The 14,799-nt window shown below is 46.0% G+C and overlaps 5 protein-coding genes across 5 annotated transcripts; 4 read left to right on the top strand and 1 right to left on the bottom strand.

The window, feature by feature from the left end:
• Nucleotides 1–596: 596 nt before the first annotated feature.
• Nucleotides 597–2,253, top strand: JR316_0006865 (uncharacterized protein; the record flags this gene model as incomplete). The annotated part of the gene is made up of 2 exons (XM_047892610.1): nt 597–1,658; nt 1,714–2,253. The coding sequence occupies 2 exons, from the start codon at nt 597–599 to the stop codon at nt 2,251–2,253; spliced, it is 1,602 nt and encodes a 533-aa protein (XP_047747892.1).
• Nucleotides 2,254–3,152: 899 nt separating this feature from the next.
• Nucleotides 3,153–4,944, top strand: JR316_0006864 (uncharacterized protein; the record flags this gene model as incomplete). The annotated part of the gene is made up of 7 exons (XM_047892609.1): nt 3,153–3,314; nt 3,453–3,579; nt 3,636–3,656; nt 3,712–3,730; nt 3,790–4,335; nt 4,394–4,432; nt 4,482–4,944. 7 exons carry the CDS (start codon nt 3,153–3,155, stop codon nt 4,942–4,944), a joined length of 1,377 nt encoding a protein of 458 aa, XP_047747891.1.
• Nucleotides 4,945–5,305: 361 nt separating this feature from the next.
• JR316_0006863 (Protein stu-1) lies at nt 5,306–7,970 on the top strand (the record flags this gene model as incomplete). Its single annotated transcript, XM_047892608.1, has 3 exons — nt 5,306–5,311; nt 5,370–6,004; nt 6,059–7,970. 3 exons carry the CDS (start codon nt 5,306–5,308, stop codon nt 7,968–7,970), a joined length of 2,553 nt encoding a protein of 850 aa, XP_047747890.1.
• Nucleotides 7,971–8,273: 303 nt separating this feature from the next.
• JR316_0006862 (Strobilurin A biosynthesis cluster protein l1) lies at nt 8,274–9,822 on the bottom strand (the record flags this gene model as incomplete). The annotated part of the gene is made up of 3 exons (XM_047892607.1): nt 8,274–8,351; nt 8,412–9,495; nt 9,608–9,822. The coding sequence occupies 3 exons, from the start codon at nt 9,820–9,822 to the stop codon at nt 8,274–8,276; spliced, it is 1,377 nt and encodes a 458-aa protein (XP_047747889.1).
• A 3,965-nt stretch (nt 9,823–13,787) lies between these two features.
• On the top strand, nt 13,788–14,637 carry JR316_0006861 (Short-chain dehydrogenase/reductase ATR10; the record flags this gene model as incomplete). The annotated part of the gene is made up of 3 exons (XM_047892606.1): nt 13,788–13,812; nt 13,883–13,985; nt 14,040–14,637. The coding sequence occupies 3 exons, from the start codon at nt 13,788–13,790 to the stop codon at nt 14,635–14,637; spliced, it is 726 nt and encodes a 241-aa protein (XP_047747888.1).
• Between the last annotated feature and the right edge of the window lie 162 nt (nt 14,638–14,799).

The following is a 14,799-nucleotide window of genomic DNA, read 5'->3' as shown; positions in this document are numbered from 1 at the left end:
GTCAGTGAAACCGAAAGTCCATGATGGCTCTCTTTTGTTCTTGAATCATCATTACGAGAACGGTTACAACCAACTGGTAACAGATCATGTTGTGTGAGAATGGGATAAACTGTGGGCGCTTTGAATGTACGTATCAATTGAATAGCTCAACTGTTATCATGGTATTGACCTTCAAAGCTGTGGGGCAAGGCGACACTCACCCCACTGCCGGTAACCAGGTTCTGCGCTAGTTCTATTGTTTCGATGCTCGATCCTCTGTGGGATAGATAGCTAGCAAGTTCTTCGAAGGATCACGAATGTCAAGCACGCCTTATTGTCTTGCCTCATGGAGGGATATCCAGCAGTGATTCGGCTCATCCCTGCTGTTTTTTTTGTTCTATTGTTGTTGGGATATGATGGCCTTTCCTGTAAGCTAGGCCCGCAGGGGCGTTCCTGACGTCGTTTCTCATAAATATAAACATTACCTACAGCCTATACTTGCTGAGCACTTGTAGCCCCACCGCCCGAAGTTGTTTTTTTCTTTGAACGCTGCGCGTTTATTTCTTTTAATTTCTGTTCTGAATACAGCATCACATTCCTTTTAACAGACGTTCGCTATGACCCCTTTACGCTTAATTATCGACCTTAACCGTTGCTTCGAACCCAATGCTTTTAACACCGGTCCTCCTATTCCATCCTCACCCTATACAAGCACTTCGGGTACTTCATCACTGTCAGGCGACACATTCGAGCTCCTGGAATCACGTTGGAGCACTTCGACCCCCGACTTGACGTCCTCACCGGCCTCTAGTGTCGGGTCTTCACTCCACTCCTTGACATTAGAAGACGAAGAAATTCGAAAGATATTCGCTAATCCAGAGTTCGAATGTACAGCAAACTCTGCTTTCCAGAAATACGATACAAACATCGGAGAATGCTCGACGTCCGGGAAAGACGAACTCAACCCTCTTGCTGCCCCATTCACACCGTCTTTTCTACGCGTTTATTGCCCAGAAACAGTGAAGCCTGTGGACCCTACCTTTCAGCCTTCACCGCTGGATTTGGGATTTAATCCAGTTGATTTTACGTACCCTTCGCCACATTCAAACGAATACGTGCATCATGATTCACACTACCGCCAATGCGTCCCTCTTCCGGCCGTCTACAGCCCAGGTCCTCTGCGTACGTCTCTTCAACTTGAAAGCGATGCTTTGGAACTTGCTACAGCTGTCCCGAGAGCGCTTCAAGGTTCCCTTCAGTACATGCCCCCTGTATATTATCCCCTACTCCAAGAAGCGCTGCTTCCGGAATCCTCGGATCGTCTACGAAAAATTCTCGCTGGAGCAATTGTAAACGGCTCTACAAAATGGGACATTGAAACACTTCTTGATCTGGCTGAAATGCTTGGAGAGGAGGCATGCAAGCCGAATCAACATAGCAGCACGACAGGACGTCCAATAACTGCCTGCGACGCATCTCGATACACCCCTATTAATGGACTACACGAACTTGATCTTCAACAAGATGGTTCAGAGCACCAATCATCCGAGAATGTCGTTGCAGATGTGGCGAGGCATCTCTACGTCCAGTTGAACGAGATACACGAAGAACTCGGCCAAACTTTTGCTTGGAACCTCAGAGAGACGATTTTAACACGGTTTATCCATTGCTGGGATGGGGTAGGTTCTCGTCATTCTTTCTGTGGCTGAAAAGGCTGATTTGTTTCCTTTTTAGACGAAACCCAGCTCGATCAATTATAAAAACCGGCCCCATATTCACTACGTTCGCTCAGCGCTAACACTCTGCAAATCCATTGCTGCCCTGTTCACTCGAGGACTCATCATGAAGGCACATATCAGCATGTGCCTCAGTATTCTCATGAAGGACCTCATGTCAGTGGAGCACTTTGAAGCTCTCGCAATTATTGTCCTCGGATGTGGCTCAGAATTTTGGTGCCCTGCTGCAGGCGATCCTATCACAACTGTGGAAGTTGAGGTCGCACCTGGCGGTGTTGTGAACATGACCGACGGGAGCCTCCTGCTTTCCACCAGCCAGGAGCGAGCAACTGTCAAAGTCCTCGAAAGCGACCACGTTACGTACTTTCTTTCAGGTCTGGCAGCTAATGTTGCTGGCAGAAATTTGAGGGGAGAGGAGAGCGTTGTAGGTCAAGGGTGGGGGAAAGGACAGCTCGCCGCGAGAATCAGAGAGTTAGTGGACTCCGTCAAGCTCTGGGAATCGATTTTGATGAATCCATCTACCGTTCCCGCTTCATAGTAGGGATGGATGGATGGTAATGACCCATCATGTCCAGACTCAATACTGACTATACCCTGCTGTAGTTAATCTACAAATGAAATATACCCCGTTAAAGTTTCCATTGCGATGAATGTGTGGTTTCTTGAAGTTTTCGGAGACCTAAAGTTTGTCTTCAATCCCAATAACCGCCATCACAGTATAAACAGTGTCTAGATTGAACGCCCTGTTGAGTGATTGTTCAAACCTGCACTATGGATCGCCCTTGGGTCTCGCGTTTAAGCCCCTAATTACTGTATGAACGGCCCGCCTACCCGTGTGGGTAGTCGTATGATTGCAACCGCGTTAGAAGTTGAATAAAAAGTTTCCACGACTTGCTAATGTCTTTCCTATCGTTTTGTTTGTTCACTAATAAACCTCAAGTAAACCTTCCAAACGATTTTGTATCTGTAAATTAGAGCACTTGCGAAATCGTCTTATTATAACCGCGTTGTCAATTTCTGATCTGCCAGGAAGATGCTGTTGAAACCTATTGTAGCAGGGACGTTTGCGTTACTTTTCAGACAACTTCATTACGGTGAGACAATCTCTTTTAAGGCTATCGCGCATTGTATTCAGCTCATACATTGTTATAAGGAGTATTCGCGAGCCCGAACAATCTTATGGGATGGGAATCCGCGTCTGGCAGGTCTAGCGAAGGCATACGTCGACATACCCATTCAACCACCAGTGGCTTCTTTGTTCAAGATGACTCATTTGAGCTCCATGACATTCAAAATATACCCAATGGGATTGACGTCGAAGCACCGAAGACTTATCCCCCTCCTCTTGAAGTCATTCCGTTGATAATCTCGGGGCCTTCGACGAACAGAGTTGATCTGGTGTTCTTCTCAGATGGCTGTATGTGCGTTTTTGAATAAATGCCAGTCCAAGTGACTGATACCCACGAAGACTTGCCAAAGGAACGCCAAAAGTTCATCGACGACGCCTTGCGACTTGCTGAAGATGTTTCGAAGAACCAGACGTTCAATACTGTCCAGCCACTTCTCAACTTTTGGGCAGCCTTCTCGCCTAGTAATGAAGTAAGCATACAAACTTCCACTACTTGTACATGCTCCATGGATCTTACATGACATGAATTAGACTGGTATCGGAATTGACACCCCCAAAGAGTAACTTTTTCAATCTTTGACGTTTATGGTGTTCGGCACTGATATCAGATTAGAACACCTTTTGGATTATACAGGGAGGGTACCGAACTTCGTGGGGTTTACTACGCCTATCCAGAGGTTGGGAGAGCAGCATGCGACTCCCTAGAAGACCAATGTGATTATCCTATATTCTTAGGTACACCCTCGTCCAGTGCAGCGTTTCAAGTGCACTATTAATTTATAATCCTTCAGGAAACGATCCTATGTATGGAGGTGAGTGGCGTACGACAGTAGAGGTTTTCTTACAAGCATTACCAACGTTCAATAGGCCTTGGAGGAGATTTCACGTCAGTTCGCAAACAAATATCTTTATGGCACTAACTCACCACTATATTGTTGTTTTTAGTGTAATCACGGCCTCTATTCTTAACGGTCCTCTTGTTCTACGACATGAACTAGGTCATTCAATCTTGGAAGTTGGGGAAGAGTATGACGGAGGTTATGCGTATTTCGGGTCCAACGCTGGACACGATACAAAGGATTTTCCATGGAAACGTTGGCTTAGTAACCCTTCAAGAATCAACGAACATGGAGGACCGCGAGTCGAACGCTCCGTGATGGCCATGCAAGCATATCCATGGACCTTACTCAATATGACTACTCCATGGTCCATTAGCTTCAGTTCTTCTGGGACGTATGAACGTTATTCAATCCAGTTCTCTCTTTCTGGAATACCCGACAAGGACGATCTACGCGTTACTTTGGATGATATTGACCTTGGCTGGGAGCCACGCAGTGCGGTCGGGATGGATCGGTGGTTCTACAATTTCCTTTCTTCTGTCAAACTTTCACCCGGTACCCATGAGCTTAAATTCCACCTTCTAAATGACAAGAATGAAGGCACAGCACAATTATGTAGTGCCGAAATCCTGGAATACGGAAGTGAAGAAGAGTCAGTATATTGGACATGCCTTGAAATCCCTTTGTGACGCTCAAACACACATTCATAGATTCGTTATGGTACCGGGATACTACGGACTTTATCCTACGCACGTTTCTTCAGTCATATCTCAGAGAAATATATTGACTATTTTCCAGGTATTCTGATGTCAATCAAACTAGTTATCGGCCTACAAATGACGATTGTCTCATGCGATTGGTTACTAGTCCAAATTTCTGCAAGGTTTGCCTCGAGACACTTTGGCTCAACCTTCTTAAGAACGTCAGCTTCATCGACGGTATCAATGAAAGATGTACCGAACCTTCAGATTCTTCAGCGGCTATGATTCAAACGCTCCATCTGGACCTTCTTCCATTGGGACACCTCAGGAAACCACATACGGTAATAAGCGAGAGTTACACCATCTTTTGGGAAAAGGACGGCAGACAACTTATTCAGCACACAAACCAGACTGAAATCAACATTGATGATGATCCTGTCGGAGAATATACCGCTACTGTTAGGTTCTCGACACACGAGGTCAAGGTAGATAGTCCGAAGTTGCAGAGTAAGCTTTCTTATCGAGTAGTGTCATCGTGTAGTACTCGGGGCGTCAGCTAGCTATATAGCCCATTTTTACCATTGTCTTTACGAAAAATTAGTATACACTCTTATACTTTGAATTTTTATGATATTAAGTATTCCTTGTATTAATTTTGAGCATGAAGAATACGGATTATTGCTCCCCGGTATTCATAATTTGACCAGCGCGCCGCGGCCCAATGAGCCCCTATGTCGCGTTGAGGATAATGTCGCGATCACGTGTGAGAAGGCACCTCTTGGCATCCAATAGCCGAAGGGGCTCACGTTCAATTTCAACATCGCCTTTTCAGTTCCATTCGCCAGTAACATCTTCAATCTCGTCCTTCCCCACCACACACTCTAGGCCATTTAGCCGCAACAATCGGCCATTCACACTTTCATGACGGTGAGCGTCCATGGCCCATGTCTTTCATCTGTACTGTGTACTCATTACACAACGCTAGATTGACGTTAAATATGAACTTGAAAACATTCGACCAAACCTGTTTCTTCAAGAAACGGAGGACACATGGGAAAAGATAGCAAAGGCCTTAACGTCGCTCATTAAACTATGCGACACCGGTGCCTACGATACTCATCCATCCGATATTGTCTCGATGGTCAGAGCCGCCCATCGTCCAATTATCAGCGCCATGAACTCGGAAAGAACACGACTTTGCATGGTTCCTATGGATCTTATGGTCTCTCTAGGCGGTGCTATGGGCATGGAGTTTGATCAGATTATGCCTCTTTTCATCCCAACTCTTCTCACCAATTGTGCCCGAACAAACAAGGTCATTGTTAACCGCGCAAAAAGCACTATTTTATCAGTAATCGAAGTCACTCAGCTGGCTGCTATACTTACCCATTTCTATCACAACATCAAAGACAAATCTTCCTCGATGAAAATCGCCATTTCCGAAGGCACTTTGGCATGTCTCAACTCCTGCAATCCCCCCGACCTTGAGAAGGAAGCTCGCGCAGTTGAGATTGAGGGCATTATCCGTATTACTGCACGCGACGCAAACGCCGATGTCAGGAAGAACAGCAGGAAGATATTCGAAAGCTATACGATCTTACTGCCGGCAAGAGTTCAGAGGTATGTGATAGAAATCTTTGTGTGTGGGCAATCTCATTTTAAATGAATCCTCAGCTTCACTGCCCCATTGAGTCCAACGACAAGAAAATATTTAGACGTCAAACCACCCACTGTAACAACCCAGAAGTCAAGTTCTAACCTTCGCAGCAATATTACCCTCAAACCTGAAGTCAAATCGAAATCATCTGTTGGTCCTTCCTCATCCACAGGGCATTCTAGAACAGCTTCCTCTTCGACACATTCCACAGCTACTGTCGGTGGTCAAGCACAAACTCAGCCGACTACGTTAGTACGAGTGAGCAGGAAGGACCCTGTCCCTACGGTTGCGCCAGTTCCCGTGCGTCTAACCCAGCCGTCAAGGGTTGCACCAGAACCCGCAAAAGTGGGTCCACAAAGGCCAATAACGTTACCGCCGATACGTACAACTGGCGTACAGCCAATCATCAGAACGACAACAGTACAAGAGACAAAGCGCCCTATTCCTCCTTTACGAACGCAAAGAAGTACCGCTTCACTTACAATAGTCACAAAGTCTAGCGCTCCACAACGCATTCAAATAACCACCGCTTCCACTTCCGCTGCTGCTGGATCCAGTTCGCAGGCTCTGCCATCGGCAGGCCCAAGGCGAATCCCAATGCCTCCTCCGCCTCCCCCTGCACCGAAGAAAGATACTGATGGACCTAAGCGACCTGCTTCACGAATAGATAATGGAGCATCTACAGCAAGTCATCGATCTGCTGCTGTGCCGCCTGCTCCAGTCAAGAAGGCGGCATCCACAGTTACGTCGTCTCTACGTGACCGCGTTCCATCCGCAAAGCCCCCTGCAAAGCCTACTGTCAACATTTCGCGGCCCAAGTCGTCCACAGCGACGACGACAACTTCGGTCGCTGCCTCTACATCTGGTACATCTACAACCAAGGCTCAGGCGCCTGCTAAAGCAAAACCAGTGTGGGGTAAATCGGCGCCTCCTGCTAAACCTGCACCTCTAGCTGCTCAAAAGGCCGCAACTTCGTCTTCCGCTAGACCCGTCCCTCCTACAAACACCAGAGCGCCGGTCAAGACGATGCTGACGAGGAAACCGTCGACGCGTGCTACTTCTAGCTCTAAGGTTGCGGGACCACCTATCAAAACATCCGCCGAGAAACCCGTGATTCCAGAAAACATTGCTTTACCTCCGTCACCACCGCCTGCAGAAGAAGGAAAGGATGAACTCGTTCCTGAAGTTGAGATTGCCGTTCAAGAAAAAGGCGATCTAAACAACGATGGTACAGGTCCAATAGCTGATCCAGCTTTACCTGATATTGTTGAACCTAACCAAATTGATGATGAGGGTGATGAATCAAGCAGCCTCCAAGCAAATGAAAACAGCGATGTAAACACTTTGTCCACGATCGTTGCCGTCCAATCGTCATCAATGAATAACAAAGAGAACATTCCCATCCCCAATGTTCAACATGAAATCCAGAAGCCCGAAGAAGCGATGCCTGCCGGAGAAGAAGTTCAGGAAGATAGCGATTCATTGATGCTCCCAGAGCACGAGAATCCTCGAACTCCTCAACAAGGTCTCAAACCAGCTCCTTCCGCCGACGTCAATGCAGGCAAAACCCCCATCTCTGCCCTGCTGTCTTCAATAGAACGAGGCTTCAATTATGACTATTCTCCGATTACCCCTCTCTCGCCTGCTGATTCCTACTTGCCAAAACTCAACGGCGAGACTCCCTACAGCCATCATACGCATGCGCCGCATATTAAAGGGCCTATGCAGCCTTTCAATCATGCTCTACACGCACCTGGGCATGGAGGTATTTTCGGGGGTTTTGGAGGTGTTGTTAAGCCCAAAGAAGAGCTCGTGCGAGGGGATATCGGCGTCGTTCAGTTGAGCGAGTACAATAAGATTTACAAGCCGGCAAGTTTACCTGGACTAGATGACGGGCGACAGGCATTTATTGAACTTAATAAACATTAAGTGGCTATTTACGAAGGCGGATGGATTTGACAGGGACTCTGTAGATGATTCAAACCATTTGCTTTTTTTCGCACTAGTACATGCATAGTAGCTGTACCACGTTTTCAATATTTCATGCTGTCGTGCTTTTCAACTTTCTTTCAAGTTGTTTGATTGTTTTTCCATGTTTTGATTATTTTTATGGAAGCAAGAGTCTAATTATCTTGCATTAGGTTCGGTAGTATAGGTATGATAATGACACTATTATAACTCGTTAATACCGTCTATGGAGTTCGTGTATTGATCCAATACTCATCGTGGAGATCACCAAAAGCGAATGCTAATGGGCTCCTTCCCGTCAACCAACCTCCGATGGACTACGTTGCTCGTAAAAGATGACCACTGAATCTCAATTCATCAACGGTCCAGCCTTTACATTGAAAGTACAAAGTAGATACTCACCCCATTCCCGATAAACACAGCCGATCGTCTCCCAATATCCATATCAACTGCCACCCCAACCTCTTTCTGTTCAGCGGTCAGCTTGAGGTCCTTGCTAGTGACGATCCGGTCCCAACCATCCTGTCGTAAGGATTCTTTAAGGTCATCCAACCATTTTGTGCGATCGTTCGACATGATATAGAGCACATCTAAAGACTTGCGTGAGGAGGTCTTGAGTCTGTTAAAATTGGACGATGCAAGACCAGGCGTCGACTGAGCTGCCTGAAGATAGGCTTCTCGAGCTGCTCGAACTTTGCTGGTGATGGACGCCGCGGAGGGAAGGCATCGCGCGAGAAATATAGCTTCATTCTCGGGTGTATTTTTGCCTTTGGGGAGAACGACCCCAGCGGGTGCTGTCGGTGGGTGAAATTTGTCGGGAAGAAAAGACAAAAGGTTCCAGTTGTAAAACGTGGAATTTTCCGCGGCATGCTCCAAGCATGCCTCTTTAAAATCTCCTCGGCGTACATGAATCGAAAGAACGTTGTCAAAAGGTTTGTTAAGTTGGTCTTTTGAGACAAAATATCGCCAATTTTCATCAATCGCTGACTGGATTATGGGCGACGTGCTCAATAGGCGCGAGACAGGTGAATCTTTAAATTCGTCCCATAATGAGATACTTCTTTCGCCGCTCCAAAACCAGATATCGAACGTCTCCGGGAAAGGTTCCTCTTCTGGTGGACCTGCAACTACTTCTACACACCTCTCTGGAGCGTCGGTCAGTAGTTTTCGCCACTTCTCGAAGATGACCTTCCCGTCCGCCCAATTTACTTCAGACTTCACGTCCCGTGTATTGATTATTCTTCGTTCGGATTTTGGGCAGACAATGTCAAACCAGGCCTCGGAAATGGAGCGAGGGGCCTTGTCACCGTCTTCCCAAGACCCACCCGCGGAAGGGCCGGAAATGAGGGCATTAAGTGGTGTACGTGGAAGCAATTCTCGACTACGGCGTGCAGAGACTGGCCATGGATAGTGTGAAGGCGTCCAGATAAAATCGTGGAATACATATCCACGATTCGAAGAGTATGCCAGCCATGTGTTCATAAGCCTAAAAAATGTCCGAATATATCATCCGAATGACCGGGGTTATAAGTAGACACAAGAGAGAGATGTGAATATATGAGGTGCAGCAGATAAAGTAAGAATCGGAATCTACGCACATATCATTCAGTTTATTGTTCCATCCGACATGATGTTCCCTGGAATTAGAAAATAGCACATAGCGCCCCAACCTGCCCTCTGGGAACGGCAAACTGAGGTTATGCTGCGGAAGCTTCATTTCCCAATCTCTGAGCTCGGTGAACGTAGGAGGCGAGTCGTCTTCCGCGGTCCAGTGGACTGGAGCAAATTTATGATACCGATAGGCACTGATCATGGCGTCGACGGTATAAAAGAAGGAAAAAACAACAGTGACGAAGAAAAAGGCAATCCATTGTTTAGAGCGCGGAGGCTTGCCTAGGACAATGGTACCGCACGCCCTGTACCTCTGTTTCTGGGAAAAGGGTGCGTACCGAGTGTCCATCATCGTGCAATTCTGAGGCGCGGTGAGCGGAAGGGGTCGTGAAGAAAGATGAAGCTACTGTTACATTGGCAGACTATAAATCCGATCCAGGATAGGCCTGTGTTGATTTTCTTCCGTTGGTGATTGCGCTATCTCCATAAGTATTATGCAGAATTACAACTGTGAGTAGGCCCTCGAGGTTCATAGGTCGATGTGGTCCCGAGTACCCGTAATAATGTCAGAGTTTCGACATTTGGCGCTCATTTCGGGACTGATTTAACCAAGATTTCACAACCGATAGGATTATGAGAGTATTTAAAGAAGTAAAGTTCCGTGGATACCCTTGAGAAATAGTTTGCAATAAAGTTGGACCAAAGCGCGGTATACCGGACTTCATGTCCGACACTTTTCTCTGATGATATGGAAATTTATGTTGTTGTTGATAAAAAAGAGCTCAAATTTCGCCGCGGCGATCGTGCATGACTTTTCCTTTAATTGTGCTTGTTTAAATCTAGAGGTGCCACACGGACGGCACCGAAGAGGCGGTTACATAACGCTGTCCGACTCGTTCCTGACGAGAAGCGTGAAATTGGCGCTTATTGAACAACTTACTTCAAGCAGTCAGCTTCAAGTAAACGTGTAGATGCATTAAGTTTTTCCGGTCAGAGCTTCCAAGGTGCCGTTCCCTCAAAACATACATAACACTCTGTGGCCCCAAATAACGATTCTATAGCACCTAGTATCAATGCTTCCGGCGGTTAATTATTGCGCAGGGATCTGTTACTATACACCTGCGGTGCTCGCGGTGTTTGGACTATGTTATGAATGCTCCCACATGTTTATGGAAAGACCTAGTGACTATTACGTGTCCCACCTGACTACATGCATGAATCCATGCTCGGTCTCTTATAGTCTCTTATCTGACCCAGATATGTGCCCAGTAAAAGTCCGCAGATATATCAGATGTGTTCAACTTCCAATCACCTTTACAAATCCGGAAATCTCAAGCCCTAGAAAAGCTTAGATTGTTCCATTCACTCTCCGAATCTCATGGCAGTTATATGCTTATTCCACCCGCAAGTTCGGTCCGAAAACACGTAGCAAAACATGGCATTGGTGCCTGGGACTTGGTTAAATACTGCCCTGCGACGAAGTTGTGACCATTCACATTCGTTCACAACTCCGATGGCGGATGATTTCGTCGCCGATTAGTAACGAAAATGGGATATGAGCTCACCTCCTCTGACTAGTGACGTACTTCCGCATATATATTGCGCATTTTCCAACATTGGATGGCTCATGATGATCTCGACAAATGCTGATTAGATCAACAATCAGCAGCCGACGCCACAATATCTCAAATCTGTATGCGATAGTAATCAGGTGCATTAGCGCATATCCCTGGGCCAAAACCGTCTCTCAACCAGTCTAGTTATGTTTTCAAACTCATTAGTAAACTAACCTAATCTAACACGAAGCTGGGAAGACTTTCGGATTCAGTGATAGATCAATGATGCTATTAAATAACCGCTCTTCATTGCCCTATTAGGAGGCGATTATTATAGCCATGGTTTTGAAGGTTTGCCTGCATCATATACACGATAGCATTCGAAAAAAATCGAGATATGGAGACCTAATTCTCACAAAGTTTACGCAATGTGAACTTTATCATGAACTTATTATCGATAACGAATGGCGATAAAGACAAAGAACTGATGTATCATGCGCAGGTCCAGTCACACTCAACGACGAAAATAGCGATTTAAGCCGTGGATGTCATGCATGGTGAAATTTTGTGCATAAGAACACCAGAGATGTAAGTCATGACCATAAGTGTTCTTGACAGTAAATCCCGAAGTTCACATAAGGAGGAGTTAAATCCATCCAATGGTTCGGAGAACAAAAGATTTCTGTAAGTTGGACGGCAGGAATAGTGTGAAATGGACAGAGTTTTTCGAAGGTTGTGTGAGGCTCTGGCGATAACGGACTTACCTAGGAATAACCTGACTGTCGTATGGTATATATAGCAAATTTGAGAAAAACGGTTGATAATTTTCCCAACTTGACAGGATACATGTATTTTTGACGAGGATGGAAAATAATAGCGACCGATTGTCAGTCAATCTTTAATTGTGTCCGACCTGTCAAAACCAGGTGGCGGAGGTTGGGAGAACATGTTCACTTTTGAGATGGTGGGTTATTTGCTCAAAGGAGTGGGAATGAGCCAGTACGCCGTGGATCACGGTAGTTGAATGTAATTCTTCCAGTTGCTGTAGGTCTATCTCAAATCAAGATGGTCGCGCCTACAAGTGGAATCGAACGTTCTTCGGTAGTTAACCACGAGCTTTGGCCACTGATAGGTAACCACAACTTGTTGAACGCATGTATTAGAGCTCTGGTCCGTCTTGTCGATAATGAAGAGTGGGAACCTCGGAGGTATAAGAACTGCCATTATCAGCGCTGGTAATAAGCCAGTCGTCGGAGCCGGCCCTGAGACCGTTCTGCTCGTTTGTGGCAAAAAGCATGGTCTAGAAAATAGAGCTGAGGGACTGTACTTTTACCCGACATATCCTTGGATTTCTTGTAGGGTAAACAGAACCCATGGAATTCGGCTACACAAAGTCTCCAGACCGAGCATAACGGATATCGTTGATCAGTTTAACTGCCGGAGAGGCAAAAATACAGATACCATCTCCCAAGGAAAAAGAGGTCCACGGTTTTCTTTCGTCTGATTCCACTCTGTGATTGAAGGGGTAGGTTCTCTATGAATAACTGCAATCGGGTATGAGACTTGCCACCTTCCAGGAGGACAAAGTAAACATAGATCATCAGCGATATCATCAGACTGCTCGAAGCCTAAGAAATATGGGAGACGGTGAACTCGGTCAACTGGCAAGTCAAGTAAACAAACAGATGCGCATATGCAGGAATTTTTATAACCCTCGCTTCTAAAGCGCCTGACAGTCTATTAAAATTCAGTAACATGAAACATATAACGGTATTTCCAAGCCATGACCTATGAGCAACCTGACAAGGACGTAACAGTATCCAGTTTGCCAGAGTAGTAGACTCTCGAATGGTGCAAAATTGACATGATACTGGCAAATTTCTGGCTACCATTGACCGTAACCCTCAGCTAAACCGTCTCCAACGAAGTTCAGTAGCTCTATAGTGAATCACCTACACATAAAGACTCGTTGATTTGTTGCGTTCATGATTTTTTCTGAACAATTTATAAGGCTGAATAGTGTAGACCCTAAAACGACGAAATTCTGCGTCAGCCAAAGGCACTTCTTGTTTTGAATATATCTAGCATTACCAATGAACCATTCAATACGTATCACGTTGGAATCTGGATTCCGAAGTGCTGATAAATGAACAGATTATCTGTATGGACCCTCGAGCCAAAATACGCGGTAAAGATTCTTCGCCGACAAAGTGATGGTTGATTGGTGTTGAATTAACAGCATCACGGTGGACAGGAAGCCTAGTCAGCCACGGCTGATTACGTTAACACACACCCCTAATCGTGTCTTAGGGTTAGTAGGTTAGGTGGATGCTCCTCATCGGATAAAAAGGTCTATCCTTCCAGGCTTGCCGCTTCCATCCATCCTATTCTCACCGAGCAATGAATATATGTCATTCAGGTGACACGGACGGTGCTAAAATTAGTTACGGGAAGCGGAAATGGGTATTACACATCCAACCCTATTTTGTTGAGACAATCGAATGTACTGGAAATATTGACATATAAAACCTTGGACATCTACACACAAGAAGTAAGAAGTTACTCATAAGTCTCCCCGCATTGAAGAAGTCAGGCAAACCAAGATAAAACAATGTCAAAAGTTATACTTGTCACTGGTGAGTTGCCTTTCTTCACATGCTGAATGGGAGTTGATCGACGCTGGATCGACGTTGTACGTCAATTTAGGTGGAAATGCCGGCATAGGGTTCTCCTTGGTTCGTCTGTTGGCGGAGAAAGGTCACACAGTCTACCTGGGATCGAGAAACCCAGTTGCAGGAAAGGAGGCTCAGTGAGCAGACTTCTATCAACATGAAATCGGTGATCTTCTGACCCACTGTCACAGGGAGAAGTTGAACGCTGAAGGACTGAAAACAGTCAAATCTGTCCAGTTGGATGTGACACAGATCGATACCGTTGAAGCAGCCAAGAAAATAATCGAAAAGGACGAGGGGAAACTCGACGTACTCGTCAACAATGCAGGAATCAGCAAGATGGAGGCCAGCCAGAAAGCCACCACAGTTGAAATCCCCGTCCTGCGAGACGCTATGGAAACCAATTTCTTTGGTCTCGTCCAAACAACTCAAGCCTTTTTGCCCCTCATACGCAAATCGTCGCAAGGTGTTATTTTAAACGTCAGCACAGATATGGCTTCCAACACCTATATGGCTCGCGGTGATTCTACCCTTCATGTCGTCGCGTACAACACCAGCAAAGCCGCCATGAACTCCTACACAATCGCGTTGGCGTATGAATTGAAGGAAGAAGGGATCAAAGTTAATGCGGTGACTCCTGGCTTCACCACCACCAAACTTAATAACCATGCACCTGGTGGTAAAACTGAAAAGGAGGGTGCCGCATCACTGTTGCCATTTGCATTGCTGGGGAAAGAGGGCCCAACAGGAAAGTTCTTCGATTGGAACGGCACCGAGTTCCCGTGGTAGAAAAAGCGGTGAAGGCATTTCAGTTGCGTTGAATAAAATGGGCAGATGTAGGAAGGGAAACGTCAACGAAATTGTGAAGCTAATTATTTGTTCCAACTACCGTTCGTGTGCAAAATGTGGTGCTTCAAAGGCGTGAGAATTGTTAAATCCCGTGATTTGGTG

Source organism: Psilocybe cubensis, chromosome 6 (assembly GCF_017499595.1).
Source record: "Psilocybe cubensis strain MGC-MH-2018 chromosome 6, whole genome shotgun sequence".
In the NCBI taxonomy this organism is placed as follows: domain Eukaryota; kingdom Fungi; phylum Basidiomycota; class Agaricomycetes; order Agaricales; family Agrocybaceae; genus Psilocybe; species Psilocybe cubensis.
This window is presented reverse-complemented; position numbering and strand designations above follow the sequence as displayed.